The sequence below is a fragment of the Festucalex cinctus genome, chromosome 19 (genome assembly GCF_051991245.1).
Source record: "Festucalex cinctus isolate MCC-2025b chromosome 19, RoL_Fcin_1.0, whole genome shotgun sequence".
Lineage (NCBI taxonomy): Eukaryota > Metazoa > Chordata > Actinopteri > Syngnathiformes > Syngnathidae > Festucalex > Festucalex cinctus.
In genome coordinates, this window is record NC_135429.1 from 4,565,558 (window position 1) to 4,589,162 (window position 23,605).

The following is a 23,605-nucleotide window of genomic DNA, read 5'->3' on the forward strand; positions in this document are numbered from 1 at the left end:
TGATCAACCAGCTTTGAAAGTCCAGACGGTGGGCAATGTTAATAGTCACGTTCCACATGGCTCCCATCATCACAACCGCGCAAACACAGTCAAACTTGTTGAGCGTAATCGCATCAGACCGTTAGCAAACAACACATAATGCAGTGCTGTTGTATTTTTCCCCCTTCTTTTTCACAATTCAAACACTGAAAGGCCACAATCCCTCTTAATCCAATTGGACCTGGCTTTGAACCCGTGTGAGTGCGGTTTACTCGAAAACAAACTCATGACGCGGCCGCGACAATACCTCTAATGTTAGCTTAACCGCAAAAGTCCAAAAAGCCCTCATATGACTGCCTTGAGCCACTGGACAAAACACTTATTGTGTCGGCACTGTAACAGATCGAGTTACTTGTAAATAGGTTACTAATGTGTGTATATGTAAGACACAGGGTGGTGTCAAGTGACTGCTTAAATGTGCTAACAAGAGTCAAGTCTGGCGCAGTTTTTGATTGATATTGTCATAGTGCTAATTTGCTAGCATAGCATATCAGACTGAGCCACCAAGAGTGACACTAATATGTAGCACACTTCAAGCAAGTTACGCTATGCTAATAGGTTATGCTAACATTTTCGGCACATAAACCTGAAAAACAAACAGCGTCCAAACACACAAGGCCACTGACATGGAACAACAAACCGAGTCAGGCTGAGGTAGATAAACAGATAAAAGACCACCGAAAAAAAAAAGACAAAAATGCAGGCGATAGCTCCAATGTTAGCATAACATTGTAGCGACCTGCGCTATGTCGCACAAAAAAAGTTACATTACTCTAACATGACACATGGGTTTTGTGCCATTTTCATAGTTTTGGAGAGAATGACTATAAATTCGTAGCTGATATTTATGTGACATTATGCATAAGAAGCTAGCAGGTGTGTGGTTAAAGACAAAAAAAAACAAAACGACCAGTCACTAAAAACCAGTACAAGAGACCAAAAAAACCTCAAGTTGTAGCGCAGCTGTTGCATGATTAGCATACGTAGCAAACAAGTGTGTTCAAGTGTTTTTCAAGAAGTAATCACATTGACCATACCCGACTCTCTTTCAACAAAAACAACAAAAAAATACAAAGACTTGAGTGAGGCCCCAATCGGGACACTCGAAGCTACGCTTCATGCGCTTAGCTGCTGCCAGGCTAATAGCATCACATGACACTGGAAACCAAACATCCTCTGCTTAACTTTTGTTGAGAAAAAAAAATAAAACGCGTGTAGAGGATCCAGTGTCAACCACCACAAAGCAGACGGCTGACAATTAGTAGCGGTCGCTAACTAGCCTCAAGCTGCTCAAGGAGAAGGAAAACTTTTTGTGTTCAAGGGCTCCATTTCTTTCTTTTGTTTTTTTTTTATGGGACAGATGGAGATAAGGTTTAAAAAACGTTAGTTAAATCGTTACCCTAATAGCAACAAAAGTGCAAAGGTTTGTTGTAGAATTATTTTTTTTTCTTCGTTTACTCTGTGTAGATTCGCAGTCATCCAGGTCATGTTTTCTGCAAAGGTTGAATCGATGTGAGTGGACTGTTTCTCCTGTTTAAATGCGGTGGATTTTTTTCTTGTTCTCCAAAAAATTTCACAAATTACTTGGGCAATTATGCTATTACTTTAATAGTACAAAGGACACCTGCACATTCACGTTCTAATTTTTTGGGGGGGAAGGGGAACCACCTCCCCCCCTCAAGTCTGTTGACACATAGAGCAGGGGTCTACAGTATATTAAAAATGTGAAATAAAATTAATTGGAAAAAATTGTCCTTTTCGATTACATTAATTATAATTCATGTAATAAATTGTGAAGCGTTTTTTTTTTAAATAAAATATTAAATGTATACGATGAGTGTCCAGTCTCTTTTGAATTTAAAGTTATCACAAAAACAATTGAATCTGTGAAATGTTGCTGAACGTTGTCAAAAACATGGTGCATGTTTAAAAGCGGTGATTCATTCATGTTGAAAACTTCCAAGAAAATAAAACTAAACTATTTTATTTGAAGAATGATATTGCCAAACACAAACCTGTAAAACAGTTGCGACACTTAACCTAAAATGGAGTGACATTTAGACCAACTCCTGAAGAGCAGGTATGACATCATTTTTTTTCCTGCCCAACCCTCAGCTGAAACTGATTCACCTTCAGCGCCTAGTGAGCAATGTGCTGTTTCCTCATTTCACAACATAAAACCTGCTCAAAAATACTAGGACGGAGGTGGTATAGCGAAGTAGTCTACCTCGTTTGTCCTCCAAGTCCTGGAGGAACTGTCTGTATGCCGCCGCGGAGCTCATCCCTCCCCTGCCGGGACAGTCAGAGGCGGTCAATGTGTTGACAGCAAGGTGAGTGAGGAAGAGGTAGAGGAGGAGGAGGAGGAGGAGGGACGCCGAAGATCCACATTGCCAAAGGGAAGACGTCCGCAATAATCCGTCAGTCTCGACAATGATCAGCCGCCCGTGTGTTTGTGTTAATTTAAGTGTGTGTGTATGTGTGTGGTAAGTGTGTGCGCCGCTCTAAGCCGGATAGAGGAATTGGACTTTGATCAGCCTGATGATGTCATAGACACAGACACGTGCGCGTCTAGCCTAGCATTGTAGCACACTGACACTGTGTGAGTGTGTTTCGGAGCTTATTGACTGTCACATATTTGTGACGACGCACGCCCACTTTTTTTGTAATGCTTTACGACACGAATTAGCCGTCCAGTGACTTATTAGTATACTGTACATACGTGGAGCTATACAGTACTTTCTTTAAATGATCCACAAGGTGATTAAACATTAACCACAATACTGAAGGTGTACATCTCAATAATCTGGAAGCTCACTGGGTCACTTCATTAGGTACACATGCTAACCAGTGGCAATAAAAAAAAAAAAAAAAGAGAGATGATGTGATGTATTTGAATATGAATTTTTGTTTACTGCAAAACTGATGTTTATGTACAGCACTTTGTATACAGCGCCTGTTCTTAAAGCGCTTTATAAATAAAGTTGAGTTGAGTTGAGCTGAGTTGAGTTGAGTTAATACACCACACATGAACACATTTACACACACATTAGTTGAAAGGCGCAAGTTCCTTTTAACAACCGTTAACGAGACTTAGAACCTTCAAGCGATGCTGAACGCTCCCCTGAGAAAGCAAGCCTTTTCTCTTTCACACATCATGGTCAAAACCTCTCCACTCCCTCACAAGGACCTTTTCCGCAAACCCCACAAACACGGGGCCGGACTGGGGCCAATGGCGTGACTGGTCGCCACGGCAACAGCACAGGAGCTCAGGATTATAAAAGGAAAAAAAAGGGGCTGATTAAGGACCAGTAAAGTGACCCCGAGGCGTTAACTTGTAGAGAACACAAGCAAAACACGGCCGGGGGAAGTTTGACCCAAGACGGCAAATGATGTGATGTGGACATGCAAACAAGTTCAAGAGCGTTTTATTTACCTTTGTGAAGTGGTCAAGTGGGGCAGCACACATGAAAGAAAAAAGAAAAATCTGATTAGTCCTTTTTAACACGGGTCATCAACACATCATCATCGTTCATAATCATAATCAAGCTGTTGATGGCGGACTATTCGCTATTTTTCCTCTTGTGCAATTCTGCATGAATGATGCCAACAAAACAAAAAAATGGAGGGACAAACCGACAATTTTCCACCTTTTCAAGTAATTTTACAGCCGTGACAGATTCGGAATGCTGCCTGGTTGCAACTCAAAAATGCACTCATGATATGACGTTTACTTCTCCATCCAACAACGACTACCGTATGCTAACATCAAAAGTATAGTTATACCTTGACTAGTTACAAGTGCCACCACATACGAGTTTTCAAGTTACGAGCAATTGCTTGTTTGAGTTTTTGGCTTTGTGCCATGAGTAAAAATTTGAGTTACTGAGCAAGTGAAGAGGAAAAAAAAAATGGAGCAGCTGAGGCCTTGCATGTAAGCAGTCACAGCCGTTGATTGGACAGTACGAAAGTACAAAATGAGAACACTTGCAAGGACCTGATGTAAGCCACAACTGCCTCCAAAATGTTCACAAAAAGACAAACCAGCCGACCTGACGTCACTCACTCATCCAACACACAAATGCTACAGCACGTACAGTAGTCAAACTTTATAAACGGGTCGCTTTTATTCTGTTTGTCTTTTATACAATAGTGCTTCACTAGAAAACAAGAACTGCTGTTTGTCTTGTTGGGCTGGAAAGAATTACCGGTAATGGCATTTCAATTCATTCAAACATGGAAAATCGCTTTGATATATGATTAAATTTATTTACGAATTGAATCATGTTACTGTACGCTGTATGATTTGCAGAATGCCGTGTTGCCATCATCCTCATTAGATCTTCACAAGCAAAGCTGGATAAATACTTTATGGCTCTGATTCACCAATTCTTTGCATGGAAAAAGGCTTAAATCTGCCGTATGGCATAAACATAAAGGTTATTTTGGATTGACAGGATGCATGCGGTGGTTTAGCCAAATGAACTTGAGGTTTGGGAAGTTCCCTTTCTGAGAATGGACACCTCTGTGATTGTCACAACAAGGCGCCTCTTCAGCCTCCGTCTTAAATTAGCAACAGCCACAAAGCACAAGCTTGTAGCCTTCTGTTTTCTTCTTCTTCTTCTTCTCCGCTAATGTACGTCCATAAGTTGGCAAACTATTCCAAGCATGTATATGCATCTGTCATTACAATCAATCACATGACAGGTCTACAGTATCAGGATTGAATGGCACAAAGAGCTGGTTGAGAGAAATGCGTCCACACCCTGCAATTGACCGTCAAACACTGTGACGCATAACATGTATATGGTCGTTTGGGAGACACCCGACACACCCGACGCAGCAGCTGACGGGACAAGTGGCAGGTCCAAAGGCTATTTAATGCGGAAACAGCGGGATGACAGTGACACTGTGACCGTGTTATGATTGGAAGATGTTCATTAATTTCCAGATATGGTTTGTACTTAAAAAAAAAAAATAATAAAATAAAATAAAATAAAAAAAAAGATTACCCATGTCTTCATGTGTTTTATACTATTTTAGATATTTTTGATGGTCCGTCATTTGTAATGTAATAATGTCAAGACCATTAGTCTGTTTCACCAAACGGCAATAGACACCACAGAAGAAGAAGGATATAGTAGTGGACACGTGTATTTCAACTGAACGGTGTGAAGGTAAACCTAGAGCCATACTTTGCGAAAAGATGACAGGTGTGTGACAAGAACGCCAACAACTGGACGTCCCATTCAAGGACGCCTTCCTGACCATCAGTTGCTTGTTGGCATGGAGTCAATGCGGTCTCTCCCTGCAACAAATACCAGAGACCTTTCTCCCTAAAGGGTGTGGCTGAAGTGTCCAGTTGTGCCTGAACACCTGTTTCAAACTCCCAAAGAGCTGACTTCTGGTTTGTGGCCTGAAACAGGAGGCACGGGGCATAAATTCAATGCCTCCTGACAAAACGTACTCTGGAAGCCTTACATAATTAGATCATAATTTCCCCTCAGGCATTAATTAAGTATTCTGATGAAGCAGCATGTAGGGTTCATGGACATTAAATTCCATAACTTAAGCTGATCCAGCGTCTAATGTGTTGTGCTAATAGAGATAATCTGCAGAGGAAGGATAAAGACAAGGTTTATACACATTTCTATATTAATACACAGTTCAGTCAGATGGCAAGGTTTGGTTTGAAATAACTTGAACTCCATCAAGGCAGGAGAATCCTATTTGGGATCAGTGTGCAACTGGACATTTAATGGATAGTTAAGCACTGTATGAAGCTGAATTTTACATTTACACCATTAGGATTATCTGAAAATGTTTACAAAAGAGATCATTCCTGGGACTGCCCCTAAACCAGTTTTGTTGGGTTCTACCAGTAACCTTTCACTGTATTTGCACGGTAGTGTGACCTCCAGCAGGGGGCTGCTGAAGAGAAGAGAAGTCGAGCTTTCTGGGCGGAAATGCACTCATTTGTCAGGGAAGGGAGACAAGTCACGACAAAAAGCAAAAGAAAAGAAAGGACAAAACAAGATGAAAAGAGTGGGAAAAAACAGATGATAAAAGTTTGTGTCTCCTCCGTGTGGGATAAAGATTTCATTCATTGGCCTCGGACAAACGACGCCAGTCTGTGCCCTCCTCCATTCTCTCTTTGTCAAAACCAACCCAGACCTCCTCCCCACCACTCCACTTTACTATTGATGTCAACGAATGGAAGGAAAATGGCCTGATGCTGGCCCCAGAAAACCTCACAGCACTTTCAAACATTCAGAATTGGGAAAATTCAGAACAATCAGTTTTTCTTTTCTTGAAACGACATGGACGTTTCTAGATTTCTTATAAAGAAAATGATCTTGACTTTGATCTTGTTGACTAAAAAAAAAAGTTTAAATATTCCGCCAAATGTTTGGAGAGTCATTTGTTATTTAATTCCATAACTGAGTTTGAACAAATTGGGGAAAAGGTAACACTAGCAGGAATGCTCGCATTTTTGTTGTGTGCTGCGATCCTCATGTGAGGCTATGATATCATTGCTTTTGTTCTGTCAACAATTTTGGGTTTGATATTGCGGGTAAAAGTTTAATATTCTAGGAAAAGTTTACAAATTTCATTCAGGGGCTGGGTTTGAATTTAAACATTATCAGCCAGTCTGGTTCTTTTGTTCCAATACCTAGCACAGCCTCCACTCTGTTTCATGGAAAAGCTCTTGGCCAGAGAGCCAAATGCTCAGAAGCAAGACGATTGTCATGTGAGAACATCCAAATAGCGTGAACACACTGTTTGAGAACTATCCGGAAATGTCCTGGAGCGGGAATCAGCTGAATCACTCGCAGCTGTTTTGCGGCGCCAACTAGCATGACCATCTGAGAGGACGGATCTATGGATTTTTATATTTACGTAAGACAAAAAGACAAACTGTACAAGAGATTGTGGATGGTTCCAACACAAGAGGAAATCATTCAGAAGGTCACGGGACATCAACCATTATCGACGGGATGTCATAAGGCTCCAAAAAGTCGGAATTCAGGATCTCCCAAGGTTTATTGATCGTCCCAGTACTTTTGTCCATTCACTGGCGATAAGAAAGTATTTTTGCTCACTGCAGACCTCCTGAGGACAAAGTGACTTCCCACAGGAAGTCCAAAAAGTGGGTCAAAGCAGCAAACTTGAATAAAAGCATGAAACAACACAGAACATTTCCATCTGATTGGAATTTTTGACACCAGATTGGACAAATAAACAAGTGCTTGAGAGTCACATAAGTGACAGAAATATCTGATAAAGTTACAGAGGGATTTTAGGTTAAAACGAAATAAATCTGAGGCCATGATGATCGGAATGATCTGGAACGTCTTCACTTCAACGCGTTAACACATCAAGCAGAACCACCCTTCTGAACATTGTGGGCCTCAGTGAGAAGCAGATGCAGAACTCTGGGGAGACCAGCTGTATATGGCTGCACACATTCCCCTGCATTTTTAAACATAAACCATCAATTATTTAATTCTACAGCAGAGACTCGATTTTTAGGTCAGAGCCAACATTGCAGGTTAAAACTGGATCGGTTTTATGGCGACGTGAACCAGAAAGAGTCGACGCTGCCGCTTTAAGAGCTGCAGACGAAACAGACCTCCACTCCTCCCGCCATCATTTTGTTATTTCAGGAATGTTCTACACACACACTAACACATACACACTCACAAGTCAGTTGGAGTCACAGTGAAAGTGTTTCTGGGTGTCAAACACAAATCATTCAGCGTCCTTGTGCACTTCCAAACAGCGACTCGCAAAACTCAGTCAACTTTTGGCGCTGTCACACGGCAACAGGCGTTATTGACATTATTAAATGTGTGATGCATTTTAAGAAAAGTTGGGACATCTGATTTTAACTCAACAGGGTGGGAGAAATAAGTGTCGGGTGTTGACGTTTACAGTACACCCCAGCCATGGCGGCATGGTGCTATATCATGTCACTGTAAGAGCATCATTAAGTCATTTTTTAACATTTTCAAAAGAACAACTAAATCAACAAACAAGAAGAGTCCAGTTGCTTCCATTCAACCTTTGTGGATTATGACGACTTAGATGACTGACAATCGACATAGAAATAGCAAATAAAAAAACGTAAATTGCCAAATTTGTGTATTTGAGGAACATTTAAATTGACATTTGCACCCCTTGGAGCATAAATGAACCTGAACCTCCACCCCAGTCTTTCCTCTTCACCCTCCCCCTTCTTTTAAGCACACTTTTCACCTTTAAGACCTGCACCAGCAGTACCATACACCCCCCCACCCCCCTGTAGGAATGCTATTGAGCGATTACATGCTCAGATTATAAAAAAGAAAAAAAAAAGAAATAGGATGATGCAGCAGAGTACAGCAACTACAGACGGGACGGAGGCAGGATGGGATTAGCTGAGAAAAAAGGTTGGTGGTGCTAGAGTGACAGAAGGGACCTGCTAGTGTAGGGGGGGGCTTGAATGGGAGCCTCCACCCCCTTCCTTTAGGCTCTTTTTTTTATGATCCTTTATGGTAAATGTGATGCTGACACTTCAATAAAAACACATGATAGCGTTTAGCATCTTGAGCTAATTCTTGTCAATATGGCCGCATTGTTAATTGTCCCACAAAGTTTTTTTTCCATTTGGAGTTAAGTAGTGGGTGTTTATTTAAGGGGTCCTTCTGACAGATGGCATACACACACAGACACGCACGCACTCACGCATACGATGTGCGACTATTTGCGAGGGGGAAGGTGTCGGTGGCCGCCATCGATCTGTCGCTCACTCATCCACAGGGGGCACCGCTGCCATCGATTCATCTCGGTGTCCACCTGTCAGCCAGACTCGAATGCTAACATGCTAAATTTGTTTTGCATGTTATTTGCCCACCTAATTAGGTACCCAAGGTAAAGGCGCTTCAGGGATGTTGAGGCCGTGGTTCAGGTGTACTTAGTTTATCACATTGAGGGGCCTTGTGGTTTTCTTACTCTGCAGTTATTGTTTTTCACTGTTATATTTCCATCGCACTAGAGCTCCATCAGTTTCACTCGCCCTCACATAGTACCTGTCAAAGCTCCTCAGAGGCCTTCAGGGTCCAATTTTTCCAGACACAATATAACACAATCAATGATATATTTAAGTAGGATAGCAGACAGCGATACATCAGACGTTAATGATATACACGGGGGAGCGGGATATGAGAAGATATGAATTATTCAGTCGCGCAAGACTGCAACTACTGCACTGTTCATGGGTTGAGTCACACTGTGGGTGATTGTGCACTCTGGATGCCTGCAGGATGATAATTATAGTGCATCTCAATTAGGAGCAAAGCCTGTTAAGAGAAGTAGCTCCAGCTTAACTAGTGACCTAGTAATGATGGAGCCCAGCGGGAGAAACGGCGAGCCATGACGACTGTTACTGCGTCCTCGCTATGGTAACGAAGGATGCGAGAAGGTAAACATAATAATAGTAATTATAGATGCGAGCAGTTACAGAGGGAATCGGAGTAGATAATGCATCCATACACTTCTGCCAGTAGGGGGTGCTGATGAATCTATTCTAATAGCCAATTAAAATCATGGTGCTCAGTGCTGCCAGTTGTTCTTCGAAGAATCCCTAGAAATGAACGAAATTAGCCTAAAATGGCTGCGTCGGTCTAAAGTGGCAGACTTCCTGTGTGTTTTCGGGCATGCATTGAAAAACTTTTTTTTTTGTGAGTGTATTCATCCTACACGTCTACAGAATTTCATGTTTCTCAGTTAAACTGGCTTCAGGGGCTGATTTTTCAAATGATCTCACAAGGAGAAACGGTGCCAGTTTCTGGGGGGTAGGAGGAAATCCCTCAATATGGTGACTTTGCTGAATCTTTCATTCACATGCGGGAGGCTCAGGTGAGACAATGTGACAGAGTGATTCTAGCTTGAATGAGGGGGTAGGGGGGAAACAAGGAAAGAAGCTTACGAGCTGACTAGTGGGATTTTAAATGGCTCTGTGCTGAGAAGAAAGACAAATGAGCGTACATTCCAATTCACCCTTCGTAAATGGTACGAGCCATGAGAGTGTGTGTATGTGACACCCACCAGAGCGCAACAGACTACCCTCTGAGCCCAATTTAATGGAAAATCCTCATATCTCTGTGCACTTGTAATAATAAAAAAGGAAAAGGGCGGAATTAAACCATTAGTCAAACAGGTGAATTCCAGGAGCCCTGAGATCTCCAAGGTCCCCTAAACGTCTCATGAAAACTGATTAATAAAGTTCAGAGCTTACAAACACATCAAGATACTTAATCTATCAAGATTGGTTTAAGTGCTCCCATCTCCCTTCTCATGTTGGACTATTCCATTTTCTTCCTAAAGCTGTAAAGCTAAGCTGCCATGATGCCATCCACTCACTGGCTGTCACACGGCACTATTTTTTCCATTGACATCATTCTTCTCTCTATGACTCTGCAGTCTGCACTCATGGCTGACAACGAGGCGCTCTAAGGCGGCCACACCAGTGCACTATGCAACTCTGCTAAATGTGTTTAAAAATAAAAAATAAAAAATAGACTCGAAGTTCTAGCATATAGTGTCGTTATTTGTGCGGATTTGCAATATTGACCGGAGCACCTGACGGTCTGGGTCGCCTCGGCAGGGTGTGCGTTCATGCGAGAACGTCGCTCTGAAGGAATTGGAGCAGATTAAAAGTCAGTGTGTCTCTCTCTCCCTCTCCCTCTCTCTCTCTCTCTCTCTCTCTCTCAACGCTCACCACATCTTCTGAGTCAGTAATGAACATGGCCGCCAATGTTCGAATTTCTATGTTGCTGTCATCTTGTAAGAATCCATCTAGAAGTCGCCAAAACTTCGGAAACGAAAACACCTGAATGATGATGTAAAACCAAAATACCAAGAAAAAAAATACAAATCTAGGACAATAACACTATTTAGCAATGTAAATGCAGCACTAGTGACTGTGTAGTGAGCACAGTATTGGTCATATGATAACATCTACACGTTCTGGTTGGATGATGATGATGATGAGGATAAAGCGCTTTGCTCGGATGCCACAATTTTTGGAATCTACGTGAAAGTTGAGAATATTTTGTTGACCAACTCACATTGTTAAATGAGCTATGTGTGTGTGTGTACGGGTGCGGAGAGGTCACGCAATTGTATTTCTTCTTGTGTTTCCCTGTGGAGACTTTCCATTGATTAAAGTCAAGAGCACATTGAACACATGTACACACATGCATGCATGCAGATCTTCTATCCTGACATCTACTTGACCTACTTTCTTCTTCACGCATGCCCTGGCATCCAAACAGTCACGTTATCTTTTTCCTCCTGTGAATGTCTTTGCTATCCAGAAACCCGAAACGTGGACGGGACAAAAGAAGTGTGATGGTGTAACTGCCAAAAAGACATTTACGCATAAGACAGTTAGAAACACACACCAAAGACAAGAACACACTCTGTAAGTCACACAGCCATCATGAATGCAGGCCCTGTGAGCCGCACAGTAACACACGTATGCACGCATACACACACACAATGATGGGCCAACACACACATTTACACACAGTGGCAAATATTTGCGACCGGCAGGCTGCGGCCCTCGCGACCAATCAGCAGACGTGACACGCACAATGCGCCTCATTGATGTTACAGCAGCACATAACATCAGCTGGCTGCTCGTTATGTAAGAAGAGGCTGAACAGTCTTCAAGTGTTTGACTTCCACTTGGACTCTTTTTCGTGCAATTGTCTAAAAGCACTAGGACCCAGCAGGGTGGGGAACGCCAGCCGCCCCCTGCCCACTTCAACTAACTTCAGTTCCTCTGGTGACTTCGTCTCCCCTCCCTCATCCGGCTCTGCCAGCAGCAAGGCAAACCTGAAGCTCGGCGAAAGTATACTTTTCTATAAGCATGCTGCAGCTCTGGATGCATCTGACATCTACAAATGGGTGGGGTGGGGGGTTGTGTTTAAAGGGGTTGAAAGTAATAATTTTAAAAAATACAAAGAAAGAATTGAATCAACATTAAAAATTTCAACTAAAAAATGGGGGGGGGAAATCAAAACTTTTAAATGTTAAAAATGTTAGAATTTTTTTTAAAGAAAATTTTATCAAAAAATGAAAAAAAAAATATGAACCAAAATAAAGTAATTCTGAAATAATGGTACAAAAATCATTTAAAAACTAATTTAAAAAAAAAAAAAAAAAAAAAACTATTACAAATTAAACAAATTGGATACAAATATATGAATACACCAAATTACACAAAATACAATAAATCATAAAATAAGCATAAAATGAAAAGATTAATCAAAAAATTAAATAAAGTAAAAATAAAATAAAAAGTAAAGGAGACAAAAATTTACTTAAATTAGCACTCAGGAAGCTCGCAAAAAAAAAAAAAAATCTTCCTTTGGATGAGCACGAAACTGTCCGGCCTTGATAGATGCACAGCTACACTTGACTCAATTCATGTATTATTCACAAAGAAGGAAAACACTAAAATCACCAACATCCATTTTCCGCCATCTCGCAACAACATAATCATCATCAACAAAATCCCTCAAGCAGTTTTATCACAATCCTGCTGACAAACACTGACAACACAACCAAACTCCTTGTTTTGGTGGGAGGTTGGGGAGGAATCGCAAACATGGTGAGCGACGACGGAGCGACGGTGGAGGAGGGGAGTCGGCGGGATGAGGCGGCGGAAAGAAGTAGGCCACGTGGAAAAATATGAACGCTCCCGCATCTCCTCTCACACCATCTTTCATAAGCCCTCATCCAGGAAGTCCTCTCTCACTACTGCAGAACAAAAATGTCAACATCAAAAACTACTTGGCCTTGAATTCAATTTTTTTTCCCCCCCCATCTACACTGGCCTCCTTCAGAAGCACAACGCAACAAATGGAATGTCTGTGCTGTCTACTGTAGCAGTTTACAAACTGGGTGGATTTGCGAAATGTGTCCAAGCACTCAGTGAGGGCAACTGCGGCGCAGTAGAGGAAGTTTATCACATTAGCACTATTTGAGCAATTCAAGTTAATGTCAATATATTCACTATAATGCCATCTTGAAATAAAGCTACAAGAGTTAGCATGTGTACAAACACTACAGACTGGCTACAAAGACTAGCTAACGAGCATAGTTAACAGTTTGTCAGTGCGCTGCCATTTTTTATTTTTTATTTTTATGTTTACAAATGTTCCTACCTGAATTGTCCCTTGGTATGCTTGTGAGTGTGGATGGTTGTTCGTCTCTGTGTGCTCTGCGATTGGCAGGCAACCGGTTCAGGGTGTACCCCGCCGACTGCCCGAAGCCTGCTGAGATAGGCTCCAGCACCCCCGCGACCCTTGTGAGGAGCAAGCGATTAGGAAAGTAGATGGATGGATGGAAATGTTCCTACAGATTGCGTTCAATGGAATTAGTGGTACTCTTATCACAATTTTATTCTGATAATTTAACACTTGGTTTCTCGAGTATTGTGTGATTGCGATTTTTTTTCCTTTTCTCAAAAATAGGCTGCTCTAATGGATCAGAATTCTGTGTATGCGTGTGTGCGCGCACGTTAGCCAAATTGCTATTAAAAAAAAAAAAAAAAAAAAAAAAAAGTCTTTACTGTAGCTTCCAGCAGCACATATGGTCAGAAAGAAAAAATTCACAAAGGATGCTTTGCTTTGCCACTTTCACTTCAGAGATGGTCAGCATGTGCATACATGCACACACAGACACACACATGCACACGCATAGACGAATTGTCATATGCTGGCCGTGCAAAGGAAGGACTGATGAGCCTGAGCTGTTAAATATATAGTGGGAGAATACTGTAATGCCATCCTCGGGCAACGATTTGCAAGCCAAACACGCGCACACACACACACAATCAATCAAAGGCTATCACTCACACACACATTTGCACGGCAGGATTGGGACAAGTCAGCTCACTTTCCCGCGTTCAAAAGTTGATCAATCAGAGCAATCAGAGCTGATGTGGAGCCAGCTACATTGAAAATGCTAACAATGCTAAACAAAACTACAATTAGAAGGTGACACATACTCATACTAACTATATTTACAAAGTGCATCAGCAGTACTGCAGTGGAATTCTTTTTTATATTGGCCTCCAATTGTTGGCTTTCCTGTCAGACTTCCGCCGTTTCTCCGTGTGGATTTCAGCCGGCTGACGCTGCAGCTTCCACGCGGGCACACATGCACACACCTCATCTTTAAGGAAAAATGCAATAATTTATCGAAGAGATTTTTTTAAGGTTGGGTGAATAAATAGTGTTAAAAAAAAAATCACGTGACAGCCTGCTTTTCCTCAGTTGTGTGCTTGACTCGCATCCCACCCGGTGTTTTTCCACCAGTGACCCTGACGCTATGACTGTAGACATCCTGGCATTGTTGTGTGTCAGCAGTGCACGTCAACACAAACACGCACACGCGCACACAATGCTGTGAATGATTTAAGACTTATACCGTGTCCCTCCTCCGGTTTCGCTCGAGCCCATTCCGCACGCCTGGCGAGCCAAGTTCGCGTTTGTCCCGACACACAAACAGCTGACGCGCGCACACACACACACATTCTGACAGGGATAGGATAGGGGTTTATGCGCAAGTTCAAGTCCAAAGAGGGCAGGAAGAGGACAAGTCATCACCAGATTACCACAAGTATCATGATTTTTATTTTTTATTTTTAAATGTTACAAAATTGACATGGCTGAATCCAAAGCTTCTAATATCTATTAGGATTTTTTTTCTTTAATTTCAGCCTTTTTTGTGAGTTGACAATGGTTACATATGTAGCCCACATAACCAGATATATCATATTACCATAATTAATTGTTGTTGGATTTTTTTTTGGTTGTATTACTACTAAATTTCAGCACAAATTCACGCCAAACGGGCCAAGTGTGTTCCGATTCTTCACAAACGAAGCCTGTACTATCAAATCTGTTCAACAAATCAATAGAGTTCATTGATATTAAAACTAACCACAATACAACTGCCCAAACTATGGCCTTCAATAACAACAACAACAACAACAACAGATTTGTGCGTGCTGTCAAGTTGCCGCAGAAGTGACGTCATGCTGCCGACAAATTCGCCCGGCCAAGTCTGCGACACGCCCCCGGCCACCCACTGCTCTGCGATTGGCTGGAGGGCTAAACAACTGTCTGTCAACAGAAACGTCCCGCTGTTGACAAAACAAACACAAAATGGCATAATACAGGCTGGGGGGGTGTGGGGGTTTAGGTAAAAATCACCACCACACATTAACAGAAGCCCAGAGGTGTAGCTTGAGAAGGACTTCATGTGTGTAAATCCTGTATTTATATAGTGCATTTTCCTGAGTGAAAATGGAAGACCGTGCCTTTAACGATATTTAACTAGTGGAGAAAACATCCTGCTCCCAAAAAAAAACTATTCTTTAAAGTTTAACGGTAAACCTCACCAAAAGGACAAGCAAAGTGTTGCCAGGGTGCTGGGAAAAAAAAAAAAGCAATCTAAATGTCAGAGAAGAACACACACAAGCTCTTAAACCCCGAGGAGTTGTATTTCATTAACATAATCAATAATTAAAATGCCCGGTTCCATTTCATCACACATGTGACCCAAGCCTACTGGCTGTCAAGTGAGCGGAGGCATTCATTTTTAAAGTGTCACGGGGCTTACGAAACAGGGTGACAGCACTGCGGTAGAGGACGGGTGCGGGGGAGAAAGGGGGAGGGCGGTCCCAACATGGAATTGTCAGCAATGTCGGACTGGACGTTTACCCTGGCGTGCACGGCAGCGGCGTTGATATTTACAGGACAAACACAAGATGACGGATGTTGGCCAGGGCGAGGGTGTCTCCGTAAAAGTGCTTCCTCCAGTGGATCCAAAAGTACACAAGTGATTAGAATAGGAGGAAAAGGGCAGCCAAAGCAGAGCAGATGGAACCGGAGGTTGCTTATCCAAAAATATGCATGAAAAAAAAAAAAAAAAAAAAAATATTGTGCTGGAATGACCACAAATATTTTGTTCAAATTTCTAAATTCTCATTTGACCTTAAGAAAAGTACCAAGGATCATAGTTTTAGGCACACAAGCCAAGAATTGAAAACAAGAATGGGCTAACTCAGTTTTTGTCATTTGAACTTCATGCAATCAAGCACATTATAGCCGTCCTTTATTGCATTTATCCCTTTTCCTGACTTATCAGCGCCATACTAGGCCAATGCCATTTCAAAGATGGCTGCACCCATGGAAGCAGGCTTCACTTGCTGCAAAAAAGTGAGTTTTCTAATCTGTAGTGCTTTATCTTGGATGCTAGTCGCTCTGTGTGTTAGTAAAAGTGATTGTTATCATCCTTCCTGCCAACTTGATAGACTTGACTGCAGCTTGGAATTAAACCACTTTGCGCTACACATTTTTTCTACTCCTAGTTTCTTTCAGGCACCCTAAATTATACTGACTGGGATGGAATCTAACTTAAAGAACTGATGAATGGTGATACTATCTTATTTATGGTTAAAAGCTTAAGCAGTACGATTCAATAAGAATATCGATTATGATTAAAGTCCAAAATCAACACATTTGACACAATTCCAAAATCAGAGGAAAATCTTGAAATTATTTAAAAACAGGAAGTATTCAAAATAAGTCATTTTCCATCCAAATAACTAACATAAATCACGCTCCTGCAAAACGACAAAAATGAACATAGCCCAGCCTAGTTTTCAACGTTTTTAAAAGGCAGAATTGCTGGTCAAGCTCTTGTGATGACTTGTGCAGGTGTACCTAATGAAGTGTTCCATGCCTCCTACTGCCCTAAAATGTTACCTTTATATCGTTCCAGGACATCTTCGTAGGCCTGGGCGAACTGCTTCTCCTGTGAGTGGTTGGACGGCAGCAAGCCGGGTACGAATCCGGCCATGGTGCACTGCTTTGAGGGTCGGACTACCGCAGTGGCCCCGCACCGCCGGTGCTGGCTCGATATCTCCCCCTCCCCGGCGTCCTATTCACGGCCGGTCGCGTTGCATTAGGCCCGATAAAATCTCGTCATATAGTCAATAAAAGCGCCGAAAAAAAGTCTTAAGGGGTGGAAAACATACGATGGAGGTTATATAAATGTTATCTATCCATTATCAGCGTGCTGGTTGGTGGGCGCCGACACACTCAGAGCTCGGCGTCTCCCTCCGAAGTGTCCCTCCTTAAATATATTCCCATCCACCGGCGACAGCTGTTCAGAAATTGAGGGGATGGAGCTCCAGCCCACACGCCCCAATGACACACGGCGAGCTGGTGGAACCCAGAGTGTCCCTTTCCAAAACGGTTAAGTGATGGGAGCAGGGGGGGCTAACGGGCCGAACTGTATCCGGACCCCGCGCTTCCTCTCCCCGGCGACGTACGTCAGCGAGCCGCCCCGGTGCTTCCCGGAGCTTCTTCCCAGCCGCAAATGGCCGCTCCACACGCCGAGTTCGGAATTCTCCGCCCGCCTTTCTTCGGCTGTGTGCTGGGACTCAGCTCGACCTGCCGTGGCTGTCTTCCATCCCTATCTGCCGGCCACGTCAGGAAGCGCCGTCGCCGCCGCAAGAATCTCAAAGCCCGGCGGCCAAATGTGGCTACTAGCGTGCCAAGCTAGCCGGCTGGCTTATTAAGGATGCCAGGAATGCCGGAGCTTTATCGCCCCCTGCCAGGTCAACAGTGGTACTACATTTTTATGTGAGACTTGGCAATGACAGACAGACAGATAGACCGACCGACCGACCGACCACTGCGTTGGCTGAGGAAACTTGTCGTTTCCGACTGTCCCCGAAGGCAACACCAGGCTCCAAATTGAATTGAGGGTATATACCGCCACCTAAAGGCTAAATTGTGGACCTGACGAATCTAAATCCATATGCATGTTGCTATATTTGACTTGGTGACCTATTTGCTATGCTGTAGCCCCGTGTACTGTATGGCATTCTGTCCTGTCCTTTAAATCATCACGGGATAATCTCCATAAAGCAGCTTCAACAGTGAACGACGCTCAGATTATTTCATTAATCCAAAAGGAATTAACGTAAAGATTCAAACATAATGCGCATTGTTGTTGCCGTATGTTGAGAAATGTCAATGATGTGTACTATGCCAGAGATGTGGAAACATATTTATTATAAACTATTTAACATGCAACAAACCGAATATTAGCAAAAATTTTGATCCACATAAAAATAAGGTATTAAAATAATGGCCTTGAATATCCTATATATTCATATTCATATTCATATGTATGTTATTTTTTATTTGTATTTATTTTTGTCAAATGAGGTGTATTTTTCCTAGACAATGTACATATTTTAATTCTTTCTGTATAAACATGTATAGTACATTTTCTTCATATCATTGTCAATTGGTCACATGCTGTCAACGGAGGTAGCTGGCCAGTACAGTATCCATCCATCCATTTTCTTCACCGCTTGCTCCTCACAAGGGTCACGGGGGTGCTGGAGCCTATCCCAGCCGGCTTTGGGCAGTAGGCGGGGCACACCCTGAACTGGTTGCCAGCCAATCGCAGGACACACAGAGACAAACAACATACCTAGGGACAATTCGGAGCGCCCAATTAACCGGAGACCGGAGTTCCCGGAGAAGACCCACGCAGGTACGGGGAGAACATGGACGTGCTAACCACTCATCTACCGTGCCGCCTCAAATACAGTATATTTTTAAATAAAATTACACGTCAATTTTTAGATGAACAGGAAAATATATTGTTAATGATCAGGAAAGTTGTTTCTATGTGCAAACATCTTTACCAATACCATCTTTACTTTTGTTAAAAGTTGTATATGTGCGCCCATGCAGTAGCTTCACTTCAATACAAGTGACAGGAGCAGGGTTGAGCACCTCTACTGTGCCCAGAGCTCAGTTTACATACAATGACTCTCCCACCTGGGTCCAACGTCACATCCAGCTCACATAAAGTGAGCCGCGGAAGTTTGAGATGATCGGATAGAAATGTAAACTAAAGGGAGAGCAATTCGCACAAATCACAATAACCACAAAATGTTAAAAGTGAACATTTTGTGGTTTGTGGTTGCATTCCTAACACATTTCTGAAGAAAGCAACAATAGTCAACCAAATCTTGCTTTCTCGACCACATTTTTCCCCACGTAACCTCCCCCAAGGTCTTGCTCCCAGCTCTTATCCAAACTTTCCCTCCTTCCAAGGTTCACTTCATCATTCTTTCTCCTCAACTTTGCCTTGAGAAAGTTATTAACTCCTCCACCTCCTTCTTCCCGTCCTCCTTCCCGACTCATTCACTTTTCCTTGCCCTCTTTTTATGCCCGTTGTCACCCTCTTCCTCCCCCGCCATCATTGCTTTCATCACCATGGCAACAGGAGGGGGGGGGGGGGCACCACGTCACCATGGCAACATGAGACGAGAGCGGCTGCCTGTTGAGAAGAAAATGCTGCAGGCGGGACGGAGGACGCCTAAATGACATGCCAGCGGTCCTGCTTATTGCTGTGTCTCCGAGTAAATATCTGAGCTGTCAATCACGTGACACGCTAAAGGATTCCTGGTCTGCATTCCAGCCTTTGTCCTCACGGGGATCGGGGTCAGCGCAAACGCATCCAAATCGTCGATGATACGACCAGACGCAAATAAGTGAGACACAATGGGGCTTCAAGCCTGAGTGAGTCGGACAATCCTGACATGTTAGGACCACTCGTCGGGATAACTCTGCATCATGGGACCGCTAGTTCATGTTCAGAAGGCTCTGGATTGTGAAAGCCATACAAATATATACAAATATATATATATGTGTGTGTGTATATGATGATGATTCAGTCCAATCAATAACAAGGCATTAAAAAATGGTTTTCAGTTGGCTTTGTTGTTGCCATGTCAATCTAATCAAATTCATCCTCACAGGGCCAGAGCGCGTCCTCTGATTGGTTAATTCGTTAACAGCTTCCTTACCTGCCACGCGGACCACCGCCCTCTCCGCAGGGTCCAGCACCGAGTCCTGGCTCCTGCGCTTGCGCCGCTCATGTTTGGACAGGTTCCAGGGCAGCGTGTCTCCCGGCGCGCCGGCGTGCTGCGACGAGGGGCGCGGCGAAAGCGAGCCCCCCGAGCGCTCGCTGCGGAAGGACGGCTCGCTCACGCACGAGCGCTCGCTGAGGGTGTCGTCGTCCGAGGACTCCATGGGGGCCGTCGGGTCTGCCAGGGGAGGCAGAGGAGGGCAAGAAGGATGGTTTTTAATTCAGCAGGAAGAAAAATATCATTTGCTTTGGGTCGCCTATTCTCGCTTGCGTTGTAAAATTATTATTAATTTTCAAAGTTGCCTTACTATCCATGGGCATAAAAGGAATTTATAGGAACAAAACAGGAGTATATCTCGTGTGTCCATGTATTTCCTGCCATTAGCTAGCTAGCAGAAACGGAGCAGAACAGCTCCTAAAATTTAGGCGCTGTTCTGCTCCGTTTCTGCTCCGTTTAGGACCTAAACTATTTTCTGAGTCACGTCACTTGTTACTAGTTAGAACTAGGAGCCCGTTAAACCCCATCCAAAAAAACAACAAATAGTCATAAGTCAAATTCTTGGGAAAAAGGAGCTGAAACAATTAAGTTTAAAGGAGAGGGATGTCACAAATGCAAGAAGATTAAAAGTTCAGAGAGGTAGAGGAAACACAAAAAAAAGCGAGAAAAAAAATCACATGACATTCGTTACTCATTTGGAATCAGGAGATCAGGAGATAAGATGGGAAAGAAGCTTCTGGGAGCAAATAGCAAGGAGATGTGCAGGCTTAGGCTAAGTAACAAATGAGAATATGAAAAAAAAAAAAATTAAAATCTTTTTTCTAATTGAAAAAGTTCGTTAGAATTTGACATCTTGTTTTCCACTTTCAAATATGACTGTTCAGTAAATACTTTCCATCCTGATGCACTCCATGTACTGTCCCGAATAAAGTGTCCAGTGTGCGTGTGTGTGCCTGTGTTGAGGCACTTGAGTAAGAAATCAATAACAATAATGAAAAGCCAGTGAAATTGGATCCCGTCAAGTCAATGAAAGTCTTCTTAAAGTGCCTTCACAGTCACTAAGACATTCACCAATCTCCTTAGCAACAGATTGCTAATATCCGTCGAGAGGTGACCATTAAAGGGCAGTAAATATGCTAACACGTGCTAATGTTTAGCATATGTTTTAAACATTTGCGGTGCTTCTAAAGAGACTTGAAAGATGGTCTTTGTGTACGTAGTGAAGTTGGAGACTAAACATGACGGGTTTTTGGATAAAACATGGTTTTAGCACCACTTCCTGAAGAGCTGTCACCATGGTGACGATACAAGCAGGGTCACCAAGTTTGTCTGGAGCTCTGCAGCCTGGGAATTTGTGCATTTGGAGTTCTGGTTCTGATCCTGATGCACATTTAGGTCTTTTAATCGTCGTTCTGGTGTGTGTTTAGGTCTCTACGACGTCATGGTGAAAAGTCCTCAATGTTTTGGTGTGTCAGCGCTGGTTCTGTGCGTTTCATTTTCCAAGTTCTGTCTTTGTTGTGCGAGTTTATGAGTGTAAAAGTGAGTGAGTCAGCGTCAGTGTAAAAATAGCATCGTTGGTCGGGAAACTTCATAACCCGAACCCTGTCATTAAAGTTATACTAGATCCAGGTGACATCACTTCCTGTCTGCCTGCAGCTCATTCCCAACACATTCTATGATTCTGCACTATGCAACTTGAAATGAAGGTTTTTTTTTTGTTTTTTTTTTTTTACCATGACCCTTATATGCATTCCCTTAGTGTGTGTCTATTTTGACTTTGTGCGGCAGTTTCCTGCCGCCTCTGACCCAAATTGTTGGGAAACGGCATCCTATCGTGCCTTGTAAATTCTGCCTAGCAACAGGAGACCTCATTGACCTGACCTGGAAGAAGAATTTATGCCGTTGTGCAACATGTCGGCATCTTCTAGCTTAAAATGTATTTATTAAAATTGTGATTTCTTTTTAAAATAATTACTAACGTAGACATCCAAAAATACCTATGCTTTACAATGGTTCATTTGTTGGGGCTTTTTTTTTTTTTACATGTATTTATTTTTTTAATGGGGAAATGTACATTTTTATATTTCATTTTATTTATTTTTATTATTTACTTGTGTTTTTAATTTACCTTTTTAATTTATATTTTTTATGAGGAAGTGCAACATTTTAATTTTTATTTACTTTTGTTAAATGAAACAATTTTTAAATTACATTTTACTTTTTTTAATCAAAAAATAAATATTCCTATTTACATTACTTACTGATGTGGGGTGGTTTAGTTTAATTTATATTTTTTAAATGAGAGAAATATACATTTTTTTTATTTATAAATTGCATTAAAAACGAGCAAATCCGAGATGTTAGTCGAATTAACCAATGCTCCATCCAATCATACTGATGATGGAGGAATGACGGTGTGAGCCCACTGTTGGGCTTGCGTTGGACCATCTGCCACCAAGCCACAGGAGATGATCATCTCTCTGTATCACCAAGCAGATGGAGATGATATCTGTCAAGAGGTTTAGCGTTCCTACAGCCACCTATGTGACATGGACGGATGCTCTCACACACAGTAGAACCTGTGCCGCTTAGCATGGACGCATTCCTCTCTCCCGAATGTGAATGTGCTTTGCATGAGTGGAGACAGACAGCGAGGGAGAGATTGCGTGCATGACTGCCACCTCTTTTGTCCACTCGGCTAAATGCATTTATCCATTTGTGCTGGACATGTGCTCAACTGCCTTCACAAGCCAAGTGTTGTGGAATTGCACTCTTCATTCATTTAGGTCTCATAGACGCCTGTTTATCACATACAGGCATCCATGCTGTCTTATGAATGTGTACAGTGTCAAAGCTGTGTGTGCAGACGTTATGCAAAATAACAGTCCTTGGTTACAATTAACATGACAGCCAGAAAGCATCTCCTTGCACTGTTGTGACACAGATAAAGATGAGTGATGGTTAAAATAACCAACAGACTGCTGCAAATTAAAGGTCACTTCATCAGTGCAACATACTAGGACCGTCTTCAGCCCTAATTGAATCAAACTGTCATTTAGATGGGTCCAAAGCCATTAGAATTCATCTTCCGGTGATGCGCAATATGACAACTGGCCTATTTGAAAGCTGTCTGAGTGAGCTCCGGCAGCGGTTTAGGGCTTACCTTCAGCGGGCAGCGGCGGTCCTGCTAGCCGGGCTGCGAGCGTGGAAGGCCGCTGTGGCTGCAGCCGCTGCTCCCTCTCCTCCTTCTCCTCCTCCGCCTCCGGAAGGATGACGAATAATGTCTTCCGCTTCTCGGACGTGCTCGGCGGAAGAATGAAAAGAGCGAAAGTGGTGATGCTGGTGCTAATGGTCCGCCACCATCACCTCCACCTCCGCCTCCTCCTTCGGAGCTCCCTCTCCCGATCACACGCACGCTGTCTCCCCGCGAGGCTGCTTCCGTTACGCGGTTAACCCATGACTAGCAGGGGCCGGGACGCGGCTGCTTTTCTGGGGCTGCTGGCGGACATGTCGTCTCGGGATGTTGTGGAGTGGGGTGCTGGGGGATGT

At 42.9% G+C, this 23,605-nt stretch overlaps 1 protein-coding gene across 5 annotated transcripts in view; it reads right to left on the minus strand.

Annotated features, from left to right (window-relative positions):
* The window catches only part of macf1a (microtubule actin crosslinking factor 1a), a 121,289-nt gene extending 97,684 nt beyond the window's left edge, over positions 1-23,605 (minus strand). For 2 of the 5 annotated variants that reach the window (XM_077506350.1, XM_077506349.1), the window contains exons 1-2: positions 23,220-23,602; positions 19,997-20,236 (exon numbers count right to left, since the gene is read on the minus strand). In XM_077506350.1, coding sequence (XP_077362476.1) covers positions 19,997-20,222 — 226 coding nt within the window. In that variant the 5' untranslated portion in view covers positions 20,223-20,236; positions 23,220-23,602. Of the gene's footprint in view, positions 1-2,266; positions 2,503-16,865; positions 17,686-19,996; positions 20,237-23,219 lie in introns of those variants that run through there. The other 3 variants (XM_077506343.1, XM_077506345.1, XM_077506347.1) reach the window with 3 other exon arrangements.